At 35.3% G+C, this 21,671-nt stretch overlaps 1 protein-coding gene across 6 annotated transcripts in view; it reads right to left on the reverse strand.

Annotated features, from left to right (window-relative positions):
* Positions 1-21,671, reverse strand: part of TRRAP (transformation/transcription domain associated protein) — a 92,611-nt gene that overhangs the window by 39,557 nt on the left and 31,383 nt on the right. For all 6 annotated transcript variants that reach the window (XR_007163815.2, XM_048065423.2, XM_048065413.2 and 3 more), the window contains exons 33-54: positions 17,847-17,966; positions 17,364-17,483; positions 16,840-17,004; positions 16,333-16,514; positions 15,841-16,039; positions 15,306-15,434; positions 14,504-14,770; positions 13,721-13,927; positions 12,407-12,565; positions 12,189-12,323; positions 11,883-11,993; positions 10,482-10,628; positions 8,991-9,204; positions 8,185-8,310; positions 6,697-6,843; positions 5,497-5,699; positions 4,681-4,802; positions 3,595-3,808; positions 2,495-2,674; positions 1,990-2,136; positions 1,215-1,334; positions 629-916 (exon numbers count right to left, since the gene is read on the reverse strand). Coding sequence is in view for 5 of the 6 variants with exons in the window: in XM_048065423.2 (XP_047921380.1) it covers positions 629-916; positions 1,215-1,334; positions 1,990-2,136; positions 2,495-2,674; positions 3,595-3,808; positions 4,681-4,802; positions 5,497-5,699; positions 6,697-6,843; positions 8,185-8,310; positions 8,991-9,204; positions 10,482-10,628; positions 11,883-11,993; positions 12,189-12,323; positions 12,407-12,565; positions 13,721-13,927; positions 14,504-14,770; positions 15,306-15,434; positions 15,841-16,039; positions 16,333-16,514; positions 16,840-17,004; positions 17,364-17,483; positions 17,847-17,966 (3,702 nt within the window). In the remaining variant the exon portion in view is untranslated. The remainder of the gene's footprint in view (positions 1-628; positions 917-1,214; positions 1,335-1,989; positions 2,137-2,494; positions 2,675-3,594; positions 3,809-4,680; positions 4,803-5,496; positions 5,700-6,696; positions 6,844-8,184; positions 8,311-8,990; positions 9,205-10,481; positions 10,629-11,882; positions 11,994-12,188; positions 12,324-12,406; positions 12,566-13,720; positions 13,928-14,503; positions 14,771-15,305; positions 15,435-15,840; positions 16,040-16,332; positions 16,515-16,839; positions 17,005-17,363; positions 17,484-17,846; positions 17,967-21,671) is intronic.

Genomic DNA, 21,671 nt, shown 5'->3' on the forward strand with positions numbered 1-21,671 from the left:
GTACAAACGTGTATCGATTCGATTCTTGTTTGGCTTCCTTAAAATATCAGATCAATTCATAGAAAAAAATTGTTTAACAAACCAACAACTCACCCTTTAACATAGAAATAATCTATAATATTTATCTTCCTCAACTACTCACAAACACTACCTGACAGACTACTAAACACAACAGTATCTGTTTACAGAGAACTCAATTTTGCTTAGCAAATAATTCCTTAAGGTCATACAACAACAACCATAATTTGTTAGGGAAAGCACACTCTCCTTTGAGGGAGACAGAGGCGGTATACGCTCCTACATTAGATTTAAAATAAAGGGCAGAAATGGTTTGATCTAATTTTACAGTGCTGAAGAGAACTAGGTTGAAAAGCAGATAGGAAAGAGAGATCAAGAGAGAAAAACATAAAAGTACCAATGCCATGTGAAAGAAAGGCAGGAGAAATAGGTAAGATGCAAAGTAGTCAATATTGCAAGTGACTATTCACGAACATACAAGGTCAGGAATTCCATCACTGAATTAAAAATGGACACTCCTTCAACAAGCTTCTAAAGCTATTGTACTACACTGTTGCCATGTTTTAATCTCCACATTTTATAACCTTTTTCAATTAATATAACACCTTACCTGTTGAGGAGGAGTTATACTTTCCTGCTCATAAAATTCTGTTGTCTGTTTAGGCTTAATTTGTAGGCTCAGTCCTTTTTCAAAGGCTTGATGTTCCAGCATCAGCGTAGAACGAAACCAGAGATTGTGAGTTTTCCCTAAGTATTTCAGGACACAAGGTCTGATGGGAATGGGAGGAACACACTGTGACATTGCTTCCACAAAGCAATTCAGTGCACTTGGCTGGCAATCTCGCTGTACTTGATGGCTACCACTGCACAAGAAAGGGCTTATTTCACCTGCCAGAGCCTGGAACGAAAACATAAGGATAGACAAATCTGAATGAAGAGCTAACTATTACAAAATTTGGATTCAAAAACTGGTTAATACAGTGTGTGTCTGGGAACAAACGTTTGATAAATGTAGTTCTTAGTAAACTGAAGGGCCCTGTTTCTTTCAAAACATGTACTGATGCAGATGTACAGCATTAACTAGTCACAAAAGATGGCAAACTTCTCAAAGCAAGTGAACAAGTCATTTAGCACAAATACATTTTCCTGAAATGCCAGTCATTTACAGAGGAATTCATTAAAAGAGAGATTCTCACATGTTGCTGTCTGTCAGACAAGATCTTCCACAGTCGTGAAAAAAGCTGGATCCAAGTCTTCTCTGCTAATGGTGTAGAAATATGACATAACTGAACAAAGGCACTCAGCAATGCTCCAGTCTAGAAACAAAAAGAAAGATCTATGTAACATGGGAAAAATACAATACTACTGAAAAACAGTTCAGTTATACAGCTGTTTAAGCAGTAATGTAAATGCCTTTTCCAAACAACATATCAAAAATGTTTTCTTTATCAATGAAAACTACCGTAAAATGAATTTAATGCTGTTTTCATGTTGATCAAGACTCTTATTCATTACTGTAACTGGTTTCAAAAAAAAAAAAAAAAGGAAGAAAGTTAATGACTTTGGTAATAGAAATGATCAAGTTAATTGGCTAGACCTATTACTACTACAAAAATTATTTCAAAATAGCTTTCAGTTAAAATTACTTTCTTATTAATTATTTTAATACAAGATGTGATAGACTTTTTTTTGAGCTCTGTCTCTGCCACCACAATTTTCTTAACAGTTAAAATGAACTTACAGGTGGACGAGGAAGAAATTTAACTGTGTAAGATTGATACAGTAACAAGCAGCAATTAAGTAAACACTTAACATTTTTTTACACTACACAAATAAGAAATTACATCAGATTTGAAGGGTTGTCTATACAAAAAACATAAGCTAAAAAAATAGATCATAAATTATGTCAGGTCAGGTTGAAGATTTCAGTATTAAAATTATTTGTCAGGAAATTAATAACCAAGTACCAACCTTCACTTCTCGAAGAGAGTCAAGAAATTTGTCATGTCGGTTGGTCAACATGTGCAGCTGATTGCCAATGTCCTTCTCAGAAAGTTCTTTAGTTTTAGGTGTGCTGGTTTGATCTCCCGGAGCCAATTCAATGTCAATTTCAACATCCTATACAGAAATAACGATTCAAAGCATGCAGGTATTTTCTAAGTACTTTTTTTTCCCCCTATACAAATACAAAATATTCCTTCTGATCAAACTATTTTAGGTCTCACTATTTCTATTAGTTCTTTGTGTTCAGAAGTAGGATTGCTAGTGTACTGTACTAAAGAAAGGGCTAAATGAATGAATGCAAGTTCTGAAAAAGCCATGCACAGTTAAAATACAACACATTACACACAAGGTATACAGAACAAACTCTGCACATCATCTTCAAGGCACGTTCTCCAAATTTATTTAATGAGAAACCAAGAAGAGATGCTTTCATCAAAAACGTTATTTTTCTACTGTGCTTTCTGCAAGTTACCTCTTCTTTGGATTCACTGTTTTCCCTTTCCCGAGGCTCTTGTTTGACATGGGTTACCATAGCAAATGCCGCCCTGTCATGACTGTCAGCAAGGTTGATAACGTTGGTGATGGAGGGCAGCATAGCACCCTGACAACTGGTCCCAATCGTAGTGTTTTTCTCACACACTGCCAACAGGAGCTAAGGCATTTAAAAAAAAGCAAAGAGAACTTTTAAATAGACATTTTACTGAAGCATTTCGGAGAAACTATGTCTATGGTTTCATATTTATCAACAAGATAAGAGTGGCAATAATGTGTCTAAGGCATATTTGTCACCTTTATTCAGTAAATATAATACATTTTCATCTTAATTTGATCACATTGTCAGTATTTTGAAGTCCATGACTATACTTTCGAGACTGCCTTTCAAGTCACTCCTGAAAATGCAGAAGGAATAGGACTCTTCTGTGCCTAAACTCTGTATTTTCTACTTTATAATATACATATTTAATGCCCTCAATCAGTTAATGTACACAGAAAATCCATGCTGTTTCTCATCTCTCTGGAAGGAGCTCTAAACCTTAAGAGGTCAAAGTTATCCCCATCTAAATTCTTGTTTTAGTCACTCTAAATTCTTGTTTTAATATGCAGATTTTAAAAACAAAAAACAAACAAACAAAAAGTTTGGTCCCTTTTTATTTTATATAAACCAACCAAAAATGCAATTGCATTTCAAGGCAATCCCACCTGAAATCTGTCATACCTTTAGTGCATACACTCTACCCTTGAAAGTTTTCTTGAAATCATCTACAGTAACAACTCTTCTATTTTTCCAAATCACCATCACTTATAAGAGATGGGTTTTCTTAAGAAGTATCAACATGACTATTAAGCTTTTCCCAAAGAAAACAGATTTTAAAGATTAAAGCTGCTTTCCAAGAATCAGCTTTTTCATGTCTCTGACGTATCTGAGGTAACGCACTTGGTATTTTTACCTTTGATATAGATAATACATATTACAAGGCATACGTAACATAACCCCTTTAAACCCAACCAAGAAAAATGCGGAACATATTTCTAGAATTATAATTGTATTTCTGCTACAAATAATTTCCCTACCTCAATGCACTGTTTTATCCAAAAGTGATTTCCCATTGCTTCCCAGTTTTGAGAACATGTCACATAAAGCAGACGCTCATAAACACGACGTTTCATAGAGTTGTCAAAGACCTCAAAAAATTTAGCTCGTATCAGGGGCTGGGCACAACGCAGACCCGAAAGAAATGCTGGCTCAAGTTTAGCAGTAAGTTCACTACCAGAAAGATTCTCATCCCTAAAATGAATAAAGATAAAATTACATAGATATTAGAAAAAGAAGCCTTCTAGTTTTTTCAGATAAAATACCAAAATCAAAGGAGTTTATGTTCTGTGGAAGCCTACATGGTGTGGCACGCCTCCAGGTGTGCCATACTGAGTGAAACAGCAAAGAAAATAATGCTGCTTGATAGAAAAAAAAATGCCCTGGAGATATCATAAAAAACTCTTTCAGGATAAAATCCTGATTGTCTTAATTGTGAAACAGTATCAATTGTCCACGTCTGTATCCCTGTTTGAAATGCCCAATAACATTCGTTGGCAAAAACTTCTGACCACCACGTTCACACCAGTGCTTGGCACAGTTAGCCAGCAAACAGAACGGCAGCAAACAATAGCTGAAAATAATGTGAATCATTAGCATGAAATAAAACACCTGACTTTTTGGGGGGGGATATAAGGTAACTGTTTTAATTATTTTAACCCAATACAAAACCTGACAGTTTAGGTAGTTAAAATATTATTTCAGAATAATTTTTTAAAGTATATTTCCAAGAAAAATAATCTTTATACTCTGTGGAGGTAAAAGGAGAGACATATCTTAGTTTTCACCACAGTATTTGATATACAACCATCTATGAGGATGCCCTAGTACCTTGGGAAAGACCATGTTTGGGCAGATCCAAAAAGAAAATCTTTTAAAGCACTTTCCATTATAAAATTGCCTTTAGTAAATATGTATTATGGTTTAAGTGAAACGAATCAATTCTGCATCTTAGAAAGAAGTCCCTTAACTCAAACCTAAAGAGATTGATGGCATGTTATAAAGGTCATATATGGTACAAATTATGAACCAATAAGCTGCAATAAATGATTAATTGCTATAATTACCTATAGACATAGTTAACAAGGTCTAAGAACTGGGCATTTAATTCAAGGTCTTCTGGAAAACGCTTTTCAATGTAAGTCATCATTTTCACTAGTAAAATGGACTTCTCTCGGAGAGTAGGTGTCTGTGTTAAAAGAAGACATGATTAATTTTGTCAATTCATCTTAAAACATGCAGAGAACTGGCATATTCAAAGTACGTCTCAGCTACCATTTTTATCACTCTTTCACTCCTAAAGTATTGAAAAATAGTTTGGTAGAAGGTCATGGTTCTTAAAAAGAAAACACAAGCATTTGCCCTTCTAATATAAACTACAGAATTTTAGAATAATAGCTAAATACAGATTTAAGTGTTTAAATGGTTACAAATATCCAATGTATATGTTTAAAAGTGTAAGTTTAATATATAAAGCACTAGATTGTCAAGCGTTCAACTCTAACTTTGATACAAAATACGGTAAACTGAGGAGGTCACAAAACATTACACGAATAACATGATTTAAGCCAGCAGTAGTCACCTTCCTCCTGAAGAAACTGTCTATCCAAGTTAACAGAAGACTTATTTTAAACCTTTACTTTAAAAGAAGTTCTAGGCAAAACAGCTTTTGAGATCAAAAAATGAATATGTCTATAAAATGCTAAGCATCTTTAACTCATTACTGTCACATGGGATGCAAAATATTCAAAACCTTATAAAGGACATATAAACGTATATAACAGATCCTTACAATCCTCACTGTAAATACCTGATGAATTATAGCGAAAGCTTGTATTTATTCAGTATTTGAGCATAGTCATGGTTTTATCTTCCCACTTTACCTGATTAGCTGCCATTGGGGAATTGTTTTTCACCCACTCTTCCACTATTTTTACCACTGCACGAAGAATTTTCGCATCGGTAGACTTCTCAATGAGAGATGTCAGAATAGCTTGTATAAAATTTTTCCTCATTTCCATGCTCATCACAGCCAGGCGCGTTTTCACAAGATCCAGGCTTAGCATTACCAGTTCACTGGTACCTGCTATGGATACAAAAACGGATTAAAATTGTGTATGCATGTACAAAATGCATAGCAAAGAAATTTTCAAGATAAGCTGCTGGAAGTTTAAAAGTAGCAACAACAAAATCTGTTACCCGGAAATAAAGTCCTGGATATTGAAATAACATTTTCAGAATTACTACTTTCCATTCCTAAACAGAGTCCTTCCAAAACAAACAAACAAACAAAAAAAAACAAGTCAGAATACAAAAGACAAGCCTGTGAGGTTTTATCTCTGTCAAGTAGTTTTGGTAAAAAGGGTATTACAGAATTCCAATACTGAAAAATTGCAACTAAGCTTGCAAAAGAAATACACGATGCAACATACCTAATCAGTTGTTACTTTCCTGACTCACCTATCTGTCAAGTTTAATAATTTTCTAACTGTTTCCCATTGTTAGTAAAATTTACAATTTTCTAGTCTACCTAATAAATATGGTCTGGAAACGTAACAGCATCATTTCTTTCAAACTATTTTCTTCAGTAGCTTATTCATTCATAAATTAGTGTTCTTTAGTAGGTATGTAAGAATATCTGAATTTTTCAATGACTCATGACCTAATTCATTTGATGATAGACAGAATTGTACAGGCTGGAAAAGAAGCTCTTTTAAGATAAAAACAAAGACATCCGTTCCAACAAGTTAATTTCACAAGCAGTAGCTCCACTGCTTGTCAGCTCCTCTCCCCTGAATACTATAAACTCTTGAAAATTTTCAGTATTTCTATATATATACACACACTGTAGCTCAATAAATATTCACCAACTATCCACTAAAATGTATGTATTACATTGGTAATATGAACTCAAAGTGCATTTTTATCCTTCAGTACTTCAGCAATATTTCTAACTAATACTGAAGTTATTTTCAATATGCACAAAACTCTGCAAAAGCATTTGAATCCCTTTAGGATTAAGAGATTTTAATACTTTACACATCTTTTAGTCATTAACATCATTAGACTATATAATGAAATACCTGTATTTGCTTCCGCTGTTCCTGCTGTAGCCTGTGGGTTTAAGTGTTCCCTGACCATCTTCTGCAGAGATCGCATAAAAACTGAAATCAACCTGTCAATATAGCTGGGGTTGTTACTGCACGCAGATTTCAGAATCATTAAAGTACCTATTGATAAAAACAACAGTTACAGAAGTAAAACTGTCATTGAACATAATATGAATAATATAGAGGTTTTCAGTGTGGATGTGCTCTTTCTCATAGAAGAACATGGGAAATGTTCTAGCTCTATTTCATACTGTCATGAAAAAAGTATGGGACTACCCAAGTTATAACGACTACGTTGAAAAAGTTTTTAGTATAAGAACAGCTACTTTCGGCACACTTAAGGAATGCATGATGCCTACAGGACCACAGCCCCTACAAATTACATAGCTGTTAACAATTCCTATCATAATACAAGGTAATTCACATTCTGGCAAACCAATCAGTTTAAGCAGTATCTACCCTTTAAAATGCTTAATTCTTTGAAGAAACAAACAAACAAAAAAGTAAAATCTACAGCTCCTCCTTTCCTTACCATAATAAATTCAACAAAAGCCTACAACAACATTTACACAAGTGTGCTTTGTGCATCAAATGGCTGCTTTGAAAAGTTTCATTTCTTTACTTGCTCAAATATGCATAAAAAATTTGACATACAAAAATAAGCCTCTTAAACACAGAATTAAAAAGATCTGCAACCCTCGAAGGTTAGATTGTAGTATTTCTTTTAAATGAGCTCTGGACAAATTGTAAAAAGCATCTTTGAGTTAGTTTGTTGTAAAACACATCCTAACACCTGACAAATAGGCAATTCCCAAAGCGAAATTACAACTACCTACACATATTGCAGAGTAGAATAGTGAAGGACATTTGCCAATTCAATCCAGAAAGTTTTCCAGAATTGTGCAATTTCAGGTCTGTATTACCAACACAAACAGTTCTATGCCAGACCAAATTATTCCAATACATCTCTGTCATTGTCATGTGTGGCTGAGCTTTCTACGAGTTACACAAGTATGAATAACAAGGAAAGACAACCATTTTGGCCTTCAGGCCAAATATAGAATAGTAGAGAATAAAAATTCAGACTGCTCACTCAAGAAAAAATAGTATTTTTGGAATTCCTTATTTAGTGAAAATTCAAGATCTCCAAAAAATATATCTTTCTACACTATTCAAATCAGCTGATAAATAACACTTTAAGACCAACTGAAAAAGTAAAAGGTAGTAACATGTAAGCATGTTTACACATATTACTTGAAATGCTATGAACACCCCAGCCCTTTTCTGCATAGCTGACAAACATTCCAAGCTCATTTCTTGTGCTAGATCTAACTGCTTCCAACAGCTTCTTCCTGATTATCAGATTTCCATTTCCTTATGGAAAGTAAAAGCCAATGGCAGAAAATCATACTAATTAACAGATAAACCTACATACTTCTGCTAGAGATATGGGAAACTTACCAAAGAGCTGAGAAGGGTTAGCATTAGTGGCTTTCTCATAATTAGTAAGTCCTTCATAAATAACCTTGCCAACCGCAGCATAAAGGCACTCCAGCTCTTCATACTTCGAAGCTACACTTGAGGTACCTGCAAAGTTTACAGAGTTATTCTATTTTTTGGTAAACTTAGACACAAAACAGGCAAGAAACAGTTACGCTGTGAACATACAGTCACCTATACCATCACCAGAACCTTATCTTGCTAATAAACCAAGACAACACAAACAGGTCCCTCACTTATATAACCTTTTCATTATACAACCAATACCTCTTCTACAACAGTGTGCCACTACTTCTAAGTAATTCATTTGGACGAGAAGTCTTAGATCACTGAGGTTTTTCTAAAAAGAGTCTAGAAAAATTATTTTGTTTTAGGATAAAACATATTACCTGATCCTTTTTTATACTCTGTCTCCCTTCATTGTTTTAGCATAATAGCAAAGCTTAACTACCAAAAATTTTACTTTTGAAGCTGAAGAATTGCAATTGCAAAAATGCATTAGGATTTATAGCATGCATTTCTTGAACCAATGTTATGACAGCCGCAGGTTATTAAGTTTTTATGTCAATGGATAATGACGTATTCCACGATTACTTTTTTCAGCTTTTTTTTTTTTTTAAAGAGGTTGAAAGTTCAAACTAAACTAGACCATTAAATGCAGAAATCGTAAAACAATATTAGCACACTGCAGAGTGTCTTTGCCCCACCCTTAATCATTTGAGTTATGCCGCAATAAGGGATAAAAGGAGGAAGAAAATACCACATACTTGGTTCTGTAGGGAAAATACCCATTAAGCGAGAAAGCAAACTGTGGACTGCTCTCAAAACCTTGGTGTTTCCACAAGTCATACAAGCTGCTACACCTCGTTGCAGGGGTTTGAAGCTACTAAGGACAGCAGGGGGCTGCAGTACAGTTAGCAGAAAACTTAAGACCTCTAAGCCAGTGCAAATGTTGGCAAAGTTGGCTTGATTAGGTTGTTCCTAAAGAGAACACATACAAAGAGGCAATGAGCGGGGGAAAACGTACAAGTATTAAACAGATTAGCAATGCTTCATGTCAGTCTTTTCGGATAAGTCATCCGATATGGAACTCTAAAATACAAGGCACTGTAAAATCTTTAACCATAAAAATGTTACTCAAGCATTTACAAATATGTTCCTTATAATGCGTTTTGTGGTCCTCAGCTTTGAAAGCTGCTTGAAGCCTTGCTGGTTGGAAACACTTTCAAGAGGGGATTATGTTTTACCTCCTTGTCAACATCCTCCTTCTCAAATAATTCCTTTACAGTTCTGATGCCAAATTTCATGAAACCCATTGAAATGCAGTCTAAGAAATCAGAGTGTGTGCACACATACACACACACAAAAAAAAACAACGACCAACAGGTTTCTCTGACACACTCATGGCTACAACCTCATCTCTATCGTATATTCATTGCTCCCTAGCCTTGACTTCTCTGCAGTCTTCCCATTCCAAATCAAGGCCCTGCCTTCTCTTGGCCTTGATCTTTTTGTTAATTCATCTGTACCTCCACACTCTGACCATCTCCACTCTGCTTCCTCATTCCTCTTCGGAAGGGAAGCAGCCTCCTGCTCTTCTGTATTACCTGGGCTTCAGCGAAGACCACAGTAAGAATTCCAGCTTCTGATACACAAATTCAGATTCTTGAAGGTTCAGAAGCCACAAAAAAAATTGCTCAGTCACACAACCATAGACAGATAGGCCCTGGACAGATGGCACCTTCAGAGAATTGAGTTATTAAACAAACGTCCTCTTGACAAACACAAACAGGTTTTCAGAACCTGCTTTTTTAATTAACTTTATCAACAGCAACCCAGGACACTAGAATTTATTTAACTTATTAAATAATAAAATGACTACAGGCATTCAACCCCCAAACACCAAATGTTCACATTCAGATGTCTATTCTCAATCGCTGACTTTATCCTACTCCATAACACAGTCACAAATTACCAGTAGAAAGATATATGGCAATTTAGCTCCAAATCTTCCAAGAAACAATGATGAATGAAATTAGTAATTAAAGAGATAAAGATTTATTTCCAATTCACAATGACGCTACACTATAAAAATAAATTTACAAATCAAAGTTGAAATCATAAGAAACGAGTGCTCAGAATACATAATCATCAAAAAATATTTCAGTGTGTACCCTTAAACATCTGGTTTCAAAAGTATTCAATCAGCATACGTGCTAGTCAATCCTAAAGCCCTACAGAACTAGAATGTTACCTACCACTGTCATTAGAAGCTTATCAAACCATTGCAGTTTCAGTTCTGATTTTGGCCACATGTCTGGTCGTAAAGCCGTTTTCAGAAGGTTGACACAGCGACGAGACAGCAATTCCCCAGGAGATCCAGCAGTGTTTGAGTTGTCATTTACCTAGTAATTAATCAGAGTTAACACAATGACAACTTTTTGCAACCAACTCATTAATTTACTATGCGTTCCAAGCAAGCATGTAATTTCTTACTTCTGAAATGGATGAGCTCAAGTAGTTTTATCAGTGGTGTCACAAAGTATTTTACTGCATATAAAGCTCACAACTAAGAGCAAACATCAGAACTCATGTGTAGACTGCTACCTACTTACCTGAAATCACCCATCAAAAGTATATATATATAAAAAAGTTTAATCTGATGGATTACAACTACAACTACAACTGTGAACATGTTCAATATTGGTTAATCTTTTCTATTTGGAGGGTATCCATGTATCCACAAAAATACAAAGCTTTTTACTAAATCATCCTTTACACCTTAAGAGCATGTCTTTTCTGTGCAATGGACTGTGCTTCATAAAATCCCATGCCATACAGTTTTTTAGCTTTGAGCTATACCCAGCTAGTTTTTCCCCTTTTAGAAAAGCTAATTCTTAACAAAATTTGACAAAAAAATTTTACATACTACATGAAAAGTAATTCCATGTAGTTGATCATGAAAATACAATCAAAATTGTTATCCTTAGATACATGATTGACGTAGTCCTTCCCTATTATACTCTTCAAATATACTCAGATCTTGGGTAAAATAAGCTTGCCATTAAATCTGGTCAATAGAACAAGCATACTTTGTAGAATCAGGCAAGTACATAAACAAATTAAGAAGAAATACTTCTGTGAACTTTTTGAAGTCTTTGGCTGGCTTCAGCCAAATTCTACTAAAGTTTATTTCAAGCATGTCACTTCCAATATAGCACTTACTTGAAAAGAGAGAGTAAAGAACAAACAAAATGCTAGAATTGATCAGCAGCACAGTTAAATGGAGACTCTTTCAATTGCAAAATCTGGCTTGCAATTGTTCACATTTAAATTTGATTTTCCAACTGTATGCAACCTGCGTCAAGCTGTAAATATACAATACCACAAAAGAAGCTAAAGCATACCTCTCACATGAATAATATACAGAATTTGTGAAATGAAAAATATGCAAATGCTGATTACCAAATTAAATTCTTTCCTCAAAATATTTTATTTTGTGCAGTTTTGTTTTAAAATTTCTAACCTTTCAGCAACAGAAAGCAAGTATACAAGCACTGGAATAATCCAAGCATACAAGTACCATTATGAAAAGAGATTTTCATGGTTTTAACTACGCATGCTACATCAGTATTTGCATATCAGAATAAACACACTACCTGGCAAGCAATTCTAATCAAGAAATTCACGACTGTATCTGTATGCTGCTTATCAATTGGCTTGGAAAGAAGCGCATCAGCTCCTGGCAAGGACTGGCTACGTCCAAATACCTGTATGGATATAAAACAGAAAAAACAAAAACAACATCATAAGAAGGCAAACAACAAGCAGAATTTAATTAAAAGATTTTCTAAAAGTATAGCCTTTAATTCAGGGACGTTCATGTTAGCTGGGAAAACTAAATTGCTTAGGCAGTGCAGGTTAGAACTTCTGAGTCTCTGAACAAAATCTGATTTTTTTCTTACAGCGCTTATTGCTCCAGTAGCTGTCCTGAATCGTTTTACTTCTTGGCCAGAATCAACAGACAATCCTCTTTTAACAGCAGATGAGGTAGAACTTGCTCCTTCTCCTCCTGCACTTGGATCCATATCTGAATCTGGCTGAAATATCAGCAATATGCATGTTAAAAAAGCATTTAACAGTATAACAGTTCAATCTTTACCAGTTTATTTAGAATTCCTACCTGCTGGTCTTTAATTCTTTGCAATTCCCATTTAATAACTACTTCAGCAAGATCCACAGCTAATTTTCTTTGCTCTATCGTAACACTGGGAGTGAAGCCCAGTCTCTGCATGGCACTAACCATATGCTGAACCAAGTGATGTCTGACTGGATAATAAACCTGAAAAGATAGTTTCACACACACATTAGCCAATAACCAATCAAAGACGGTGTTAAGATAAAGTTAAAACAGAACGGTAAAACAGTCTTTAATCCCAAAATTTCCCTAAATCCATACTATGTTCAGATTTCACTATCAGGAAAAGTAACCACTGCTTTCAAAATAAAATTTTGGCTACAATTTTCAGTATTGACTACTGATTTAAGGTACCCAAATGAAGGTGTTCTTTTGGAGATCTGTGATTTCCATGTGTCCGTCCCCTCCTCCCCCCCAAGGACAAGTGGTTCCAGTGTTTTGCCAATCCTTTTAGATAGCTAAAATTTGCATTTGAACACACTCAAATATTTTTTTCCAAAAGTACAGAGCCATCAATTCCTAAAACATAAGTTATAAGTTACATTTTGAGTTCCAACTTCAATCACTATAAACAAATAGAAATTTAACAGAATGGTAGACTCAGAGTCATTAATTATAATTAGCAGAGAAAACAAACAACATAAGCTTAGGGAAATGATACTGGAACAATACAGTATTCTACTTTTAGCAACCAGAATAACAATAAAGCCTATTCTTCCACTACTAAAGGAACAGTCTTGCATCCAAATTTAAACAAGTAAAATAGGATCTTTCTAAACTAAACTAAGCACTCCAATTTTCAAGAAACGATATACACATTACTTGCCTCACCCAGAAGCAACCCAGACAAAAAACAAATAAACAACAACAACAAAAAAAACCACACATCTATCAGCTGTTCTGTATTGGAACAATACACTGGAAGCTTCACTACTGACCTAAGGTCAGGTATATCTTTTGCTTAAACTAAATTGACATTTCAAATACTTGTACTCCATGGGGAGCATGTTTGGCAGCTTATAATGCTATACCAAGAAAGCTTTTACAAATAGCAGAGATACGAAAGATGGTTTAGCAAAAAAAAGAAAGCACAAAGAACAGAATCAAAAGTGAAAACACTTTTGAATTTGCTATATAATGTCAATAGTTGTTTTCAGTTTTAAATAAATACCTACACAGACAGCTGATGACTTCTGAAAGTAAGACATTAATTTGGATTACTTTATTTTGTAATCAAGTTGTAGTTTATTTCCTTAGTATCTACAATACAGTAACTACCAGAATAACTGGTACAAGTACCTTGAAGTGTTGTACTATCAAGTGCAAAATATGTACTAGTTGGGGAACTGTGTGACCCTCTTCCACAATGATTTTTCTTGTCCAGTGAGTCAGCATCTGGTGTCCATCCTCCATGCGGGCAGGCACAGCCGGAGTCAGAATAGCCATTGCTTGCCTGACAATAGCTCGGGCTTCCATTGCATGAGCTTTCAGGAGACTATGAAAAACCTAGAAGTCAAGTTTCTGGTTAACATTAATATTATATATATTTAAAAAAATATGTAGTGTATAAAATCTGCAACATACATTTTCTAATCAACTTTTTTTTTCTAGAGGCCAATAGTTCAATATATGGTGGTACTTCATTAAGCATATACTTCTATATCCTTTGCATTCCTTTTTTTTTTCTCCCTCTCCATTGTCCAACTTGAAGTTATCCTTTGATCCCCACATACCATCTCAGCTGAAATTTGTCTCATTCAGATGAAGAAACATTACTGATTTTGTTAATTCAACCAAGAGGATTTTTCGTTATACTCTTTAGCCACTCTTTTTTTCCCACTTATATTCAAACTTCTTTCTATACTTTGCCATCTCCAAATAAATTTGTATTAATATTTGGCATCTGTACTTGCTTATGGAGGATGAATTTAATTGCTTTGTGTATACTAAGTATCCAAAATTACTGTGACAACTGTAGGTGGCAACCCCCTACCCCAACTCTGCATTATATTAAAAAAGAAAGCACACTACAGAACTTATCAACATACCTTACGGGTATGAATACTAGCACTGAGTCCATACCTGCAGAACTATCTTCTTATGTATAGCAAATTTTGCAATGATGTGTGCCAAAAGCAAATGTCCACTGTATTTGCATGCTGGGTCCACACATGCTTTGGACAGAAGACATGGCCAAGCAAATGTCATCAGGCGTCGTAGTTTGCTGTTGCGGTTTTTGTTATTGTCATGAATGTGATGTGGAGCATGCTCAACCAGAAGCGTGGCAAACTGCAAGAGATATATCCTGAGAGAATCCAGCATATCAGCCTGTTTTTCTGGATCAAGTACCTAGTTCCAGGAACAATGAAAAAAGAAAAGAATGTGTGAGAAAATACTTTAACTATAAAAGGAAAGTCCTATTTTTTGCTTCTTGAATGTTTGCTTTTTGTTTAAGAAAATAATTAAATACTTAAAAAATAATTAAACACTTTTTAAATTGAGTTTACGAAATAGAAAACAGCTTCCTAAGATGAGAACTTCTTAACAGTCCCTTTGATTTGTACTGGTTCAATGAAACCAAAGTAAATTACAGAGATGCTGATGGTCAATCACAGTAAATTTTGCTTATGAAAAGACTGGGATTACAGCCACTTAAAGCCCATTTCTAAAAAAAGACATTCAAATTCTAAAGAATCACAAAAACTGAAAATTGTAGTCCAATCCTATTGATGATTGAAGGACCTCGCAACAGTTAAAAGTTATGACGTGACTTAACTTACCACAACACTTACAAATAGCCCAACAGTCAAATTGGGATTGAAAAGCCAAATGAGAGAAACAACTTATTATTTTAATTTTCAAACACTAATGTAAACAGTATTACCTTTGTGATAAAAACACTAGTGATGCTTTCCGGATTATCTCCTTCTGGGTTTGGGGGTCCCAACAGCTGTTCGCCTTCTCCCTTTTCAAAGCTGTACAAGAAAGCAGGATTCAGGATGTGTTGCAGCACCTACAGAACATCAGCACAAAACAGTTACACTCAAATCCTGGACTCTTCTAGCAGCAGTCACCATTCAAGTATTCATATGCAAACCTCCATGTTAGAGACATTTTGTTACAAATGGAAGCTATAAATAATACCTTAATAAACAGATGCACACATTTTTTTCCTCCTTTCCCTCTTTCAAGGGCAAGGATTCTTAGAAAGCATAAACTAAAATAGTCAGCACTGAAAGCAAGATAAATTGCTGTCCCTGTTTATTATCACTCTTCTTCAGGTATGATATTTTCAAGTAAATGGCTCTGCCAATTATCAAACTCGTTGACATTTAAATAAGTGAGTTTTGTTGCCCTAGTTCCCAAGAAGAAAATTAAATCTAAATACCAGACTACTTTGATTTAATTGCTTTAGTTACCTTGGCTTTGAGCTCATCTCCAAAGTTTGGGTCATTGAAGTCCACAAACCGGAAGAACAAAGCCCGTTTTTGGGGAATACTATAGTTTTTAGGAATCTCTTCTTCCATGTACTCCTTTAAGAAAGTCATATTGCAGAGAAAACGACCCGTAAAAGCCCGAAGCAACTGGAAGAGCAGCTCTATATCACCATAATTCCTTCTGTAAAAACAGAAAAGAAAAAGCTTCTTCAGGAAAAAAAAACAAACAACAAACTACCAAACTACTATTTTGATGACTTGAAGAAACTAATACTGGTTTTAAATGAGCAGAGAGACAAGAACAGGTAGTACCTGAGGTCTGGTTTTAGAGCTAAAAGCAGTACTATGAAATACATTAAACTTTCTCTTCATTAACTACTAACTAATTTTAGTATCCCTATTTGTATTCATAATATTTTCAAATTTTATTAAATAAATATATACAAGCCATAGAAAATAAATGTTTTTACGTACTTGCAGTAATTCAACAAGCAATATGCTAATAGCTTAGGTTCTTTCCAATTTGTTGCAGCCATGTTCTCCTTACGATGTCTCTCCTGAAAAGCTTCACTCACCCATACACGTTTCAGCTGATTCACCAAGGAATGCTGATTTGCTAACCAACATTCATCATTCTTAACAATAATACTTATGATCTGTCAAAACCAAAACAAGACAAATGCACAGTCAATATGCAACAGATCTGTCAGTGGAAACAATGATATGAAAAGCACTTCTTTCAGGTCGATTAAGGGTTCTAAAATAATCCAAAGTCAAACAAAAAGTAGTTTAGATCAACTTTTAAAGGGCTGTTTTGTTTTTATTTTTGTTTTTTAAAAGAAAGTTTTCCTTGCCATGTTTCTCTCTCGTACCATGCTTCGTTAAAGAAAACTATAGTTCATTTGAAAGACTGTACAGAAGAGGCCTTTTGCTAAAGAGATTTTAACTATCCAATGAAGACCAACAAGAATAAATGAATACCTTGATAGCCTGAAACTGAAGATCAAGACGCAATGTGGTAGTGCTTGGAGAACCAGGTCTAACAGCTGCTTGGGTACCAACAGGCAACAGAAGAGTGATAAATCGATTTGGATTAGCTGCCAGTACATCTCGTAGAGGTTTGGCATCTCTGTGTTTTAAGAAACTCTGAAAAAAAAGGAAGAAATAATTTTAATAATGACCTTTAAAAGGAAAAATATCAAGAGGATACATCAGGATACCTCTAGTTTTTATATTCATCACTGAAGTTACAGAGGTTACATTTTATTTATTCATGTATATCAAAAAAAGCAATACAACTTCAGCGATAACGCATAAAATTAATAGCTCCGGACCAACAAATGTAAAACAGAGAACAGGCACCTTGCAGTTAGAATAAGGCCATGCTTAATGACTATAAGGTCATATAGACAAAAAAAATACATGTAAAAGATCACAAACGTGATGAACCAAAAGTGTTTGAAGATGAGTTTTTTTTTCCCCTCTCCTCTGCCCCTACCACTTACCATAAACATTCTGCTCCACTGTGGATCATTTAAAGTGGCTTCCATCATGAACAGCTCTACAGTCTGGGATGGATGACGTGTCAAAAATTTTATCAGAGGTTCCCTGAATGGACTGCCAGCCTGCAAGATTCAAAATGCTTAAATTAAAAGTGCAGAGTGCAGACTGTTTTTATTTGTCTACTAATTTACTAGCACCCAGAGAGAAATCAAAAAAAAAAAAAAAAAAAGCAGCACTTGTTTTGGCATTTATGCAGATACAAAACATTCAGAACTTTCACGATTAAGATTTACCGACAATATCAAAACTTTCTTTTAAGACGAGAGAGTAAGATGAACATTAACACCTCCTAAGATGACTGGAAAGCATTTTCTAAAAAACAAATATTTATATCACACACACTCACACAAATATGTGGAAAATTCATGGCATATTTACAAATAATATACAGCAAAAATATCAGCAACGTTAACTTTCACTTTTACCTCAATCAACATCGCTCGTTCTGTTTTCATCACAACTTCCAGCAGAGGTTTAACCAATGTCTGAGGGGCAGCTGGGATAAGATGAAATAGATTTATAATTGCTGAACAAATCTTCATTTCCTACAGGTAAAAAGAAACACGATTAAATTAGTATTACCAGCTACATAGATTACCGTAGTATCATACATCCTACCATTTTTTCCTCTCTACATCAGCAGAGCCAGAAAGGGTTAACATACACAATATCTACTTACCACAATATATGGAATAAAATTCTCTTATGGAACTTCGCCCTTCTCACTTGCAATATCATGGTTTTATTTTATTTTATTTGTCAGAAAAGTGGTGTTTTACAGACAAGAACTAAACTCTGTGTAATGATAACCGTGATGGGGGAGTTGCAGAGCGCTCACTGCTGCACTACACCAAGTAGCTCATGCATCAAAAAGCCAGACCTTCCTTTCTAAACAATTTCTCACGTACAACCCACAACCCCAGACTAGACACGAAGAACAAGACAGACAGCTTTCTCCCAGCACTGCTCAGTACATCTTGCAAACAGCTGGCCACTCTGGAGCAGAGTCAGCTCTCTTCCCCAATACATATTCTCCCCCTAGATAATAAATTCTCTAAAGTCCAAAATAATATGAGGCTTTTGTTTCATTGTGCAATTTAAATGTGAACTACATTTCAGTTAATGAGATGGTGCATTTTCTTCAGTAATGAAAGGCAAGAGAAAAAAAAATCCACCCGTATCCCTCTAAAACTCATTTCTAGTAAGCAGTATGCAACAAAATAGGTACCACACGCATTGCATTTCCTCAACTGAATTTACAAAATATTAGGCCCCCCCCACTTTAACATGTTCTGCCTAGACCAAACCCCCAAGACTACTCCCATGGATTGAAGCATAAACACATATAGAAGACTTATGCCTTCATAGAAGCTGAAAATCCTACTTTTCCTAGTAAAAAACACGTTTTACATCCTGAACAGCAACTGTATAAAAATGATTCTGCCACAGACAAACATAAGACAATTCACAGCACTGCACTCAAAGGCACAATGCACTCTGCCCAAAATACAACAATAAAACTAACAGCACAGTAAAGAATAAAAGTAAATCAAAAATAAAACATGAAAAACAAAACACAACAACAAAGAACTTCCTGGTGCCTCCACTGAGTTTCTCACCTCTACCCCTTCTGCGGCAGGCTGAACCAAAACAGAAATCACAGCATGAAAAGAAAGAGCCCACAAAAATATCAAATAAACGAACAAACCAGCATATGCTATTCTTCAGGCTGCAGTCAGAAACTGAATTCAGTAGGGTTATTTTCTCACCTCAAACTGAAAGCATGGAGACAAATGAACCTCTCAGACACTCTGAATTGCTCTCCTAAGAATTAGGATGAAAAGCATCCTTTTTTCTACTTGTATATTGTTTATACATAGCTTCTCAAGTATGTTTAACAAATAAAAAGATATTAGAGATGATTAAGTGAGGGGAAACAATCTTTTAGCATCTTCAAAGACAAATTTGTCCAGCATCGATCATGAAATAACTGTCAATATTTGAACTACCAAGCTACACTCCTACTAACAGCTGTAACGCAGAATTCCCACCTGTTCATGTCCCACCATTCCCTGTTCACGAGAGGGAGAGTCTGAGCCAACTACCTACTCAAAATTCATTTGAGGAGGCAGGGAAGAATGGAAGAAGGAATTTAAATGAAAGATTTCAATCATCAGGCCAATAACTTAGATCCTCATCTCTACTTAAGATGTTATGCCCTAATTTATTCACTTATGTAAACAGGCAAGGCACAATTCAGGAACACAGCAGGACTGTCACAATACCATTTAGGTGAATGAAGAACTTACTTGTTCTGGCAACAACTGCAAATCGTTACAACAGTTGTTAATTATTATGCCATTCTAACTGAGATGGCTAAAGTTTTTACATTATCTAGAAATTTCATTTACATATGCAGACTCATTTCTTAGACATTTTGGACATAGACCATTCCATTAAGAGGCCTTGCTGACTAGCCACTACGTGCAGCATGCTCATAACAACACCAGCATCACCACCAAATGGCACCTTCATTACGTGCTGCTGGAAGAGAGATGAAAATTCTTTAGGTCAAAGAAATTATTGTAATACTGTTGTGTCATTTCAGCTACCAAACAAAAGGGTTTCCTGATCACCATTCTCCACTCTGTGTACCATCTCCTAGCTCTAATCACTCAACCCAAACGATGCGACCCACTTCAGGAGCTTTTATGTATCGCATCGCAGATTTTGGAATCTCAGTACAGCCTCAATATGGCAAGTGAAAGGCCAGCTACAACTAACTAACCGCTGGTTTTACCATCCGAGTTTTTCCACGTTTAGAAGATACAATACAGCAGCAGTACCCTATACATACGGACATGTGAGCACAGACTGCCAGATCATTGGTATAAAGATCACACTGTCTGTGACTGCCTTCAGTTTCTTACATTTTCTACTCTTAAGGAAGCTTTAGAGCAACAACTGGGAAAAAAGTAGCATTGCAATCAACTTTGCAATCATACAGTTCTATCTGAAAGCATTTTCATAGTCTTTTCCCTCAAGACTTGAGGGTTTGTGTTCCTCAGGTTTCTGATGTGCACCTCCCCCCAACACACATTTTAAGCCAACACTTAATAAAAATTTTTTTTAATCACATTTAGGAGACTAAACGCACAACTACACAGAAAATGAACAAAAAACATTACATGCAAAAGAATTCACCATTAAACGTTATTTAGTGATAAGTAAAAACTGTTTTACAGGTGCCGCACTGTGATTTGAAAGACTATTGCTACATGAAGCTCTGCAGGACACCTGTAATCACCATGTTTGTGTAAAAATCAATCCTAAAAGAAGAATATGAAGGCCTTAGAACTACTCTGACCCGAGTAAAACATTAGCGATTAACTGAAAAATGTGCAGTTTCTAAATTTAAGCAACAAATTCTACTCCATTAGAGGACCTCTAGGTCAGATATAAAGTAAAGACTGAATTCAGATTTAAAAGCGCTCTTTGCACTCACAGGAAGAGCAATGAAAAAACACTAAACCAATTCCATGTTGAGGGAAATAAAAAGCCAATCTATTTTCATTCTAATTTGAGAAACAAAGATATTAATACAACTCCGCCCAATTTTTCAATAGTTGCAATAATACATCTCAACATTTATATTAAATTATTAATAAGGTCTTGATATAATTAAAGGACTTCTGGTAACCTACATGAAACCACTCTGAAGCAGGAATTCCTTAAAGTGCAGTATTGCTGAAGAACACACTGTGTTGTCATTAAGTTGACAGCGGCTTAATGCAATTTCCCATTTACAGGAGAATTAATCTGTCTCACAGTTCAACATTGAGACCGCTGACTTGGGTGGATGAGAGATTTTGATGTGATCTCAACTGGTAAACACTGAATTTGTTTTTCACAAATTGTAAGTAAAGTTAACTGGGATATTACTATTCCACACAATTTTCAAAAGACTGTTATGAACATCAAACATGAGTGAAAAGAGAGGGATAATGCTGCTGAGCTCATCATCTACAACAGTGAAAAAAATTCTAAGCAGAAAGTACTGAAAAAAGAAAGTCAGTGAGCTGTTCCCACACCAACCAGTACAGAATAGGCTCCACAGCTAACTGTTCCCAGCAGGTAGAAAGCTCTGCTTACTAAAATTTGTAACAGCTATTCAATATATGTAAGTTCATTAACTTGTAACAAAACATCAGTTTGCAATCAGTTATGGCAGCATTTACAATTGAGTGAGT

The sequence above is a fragment of the Anser cygnoides genome, chromosome 15 (genome assembly GCF_040182565.1).
Source record: "Anser cygnoides isolate HZ-2024a breed goose chromosome 15, Taihu_goose_T2T_genome, whole genome shotgun sequence".
In the NCBI taxonomy this organism is placed as follows: Eukaryota; Metazoa; Chordata; class Aves; order Anseriformes; family Anatidae; genus Anser; species Anser cygnoides.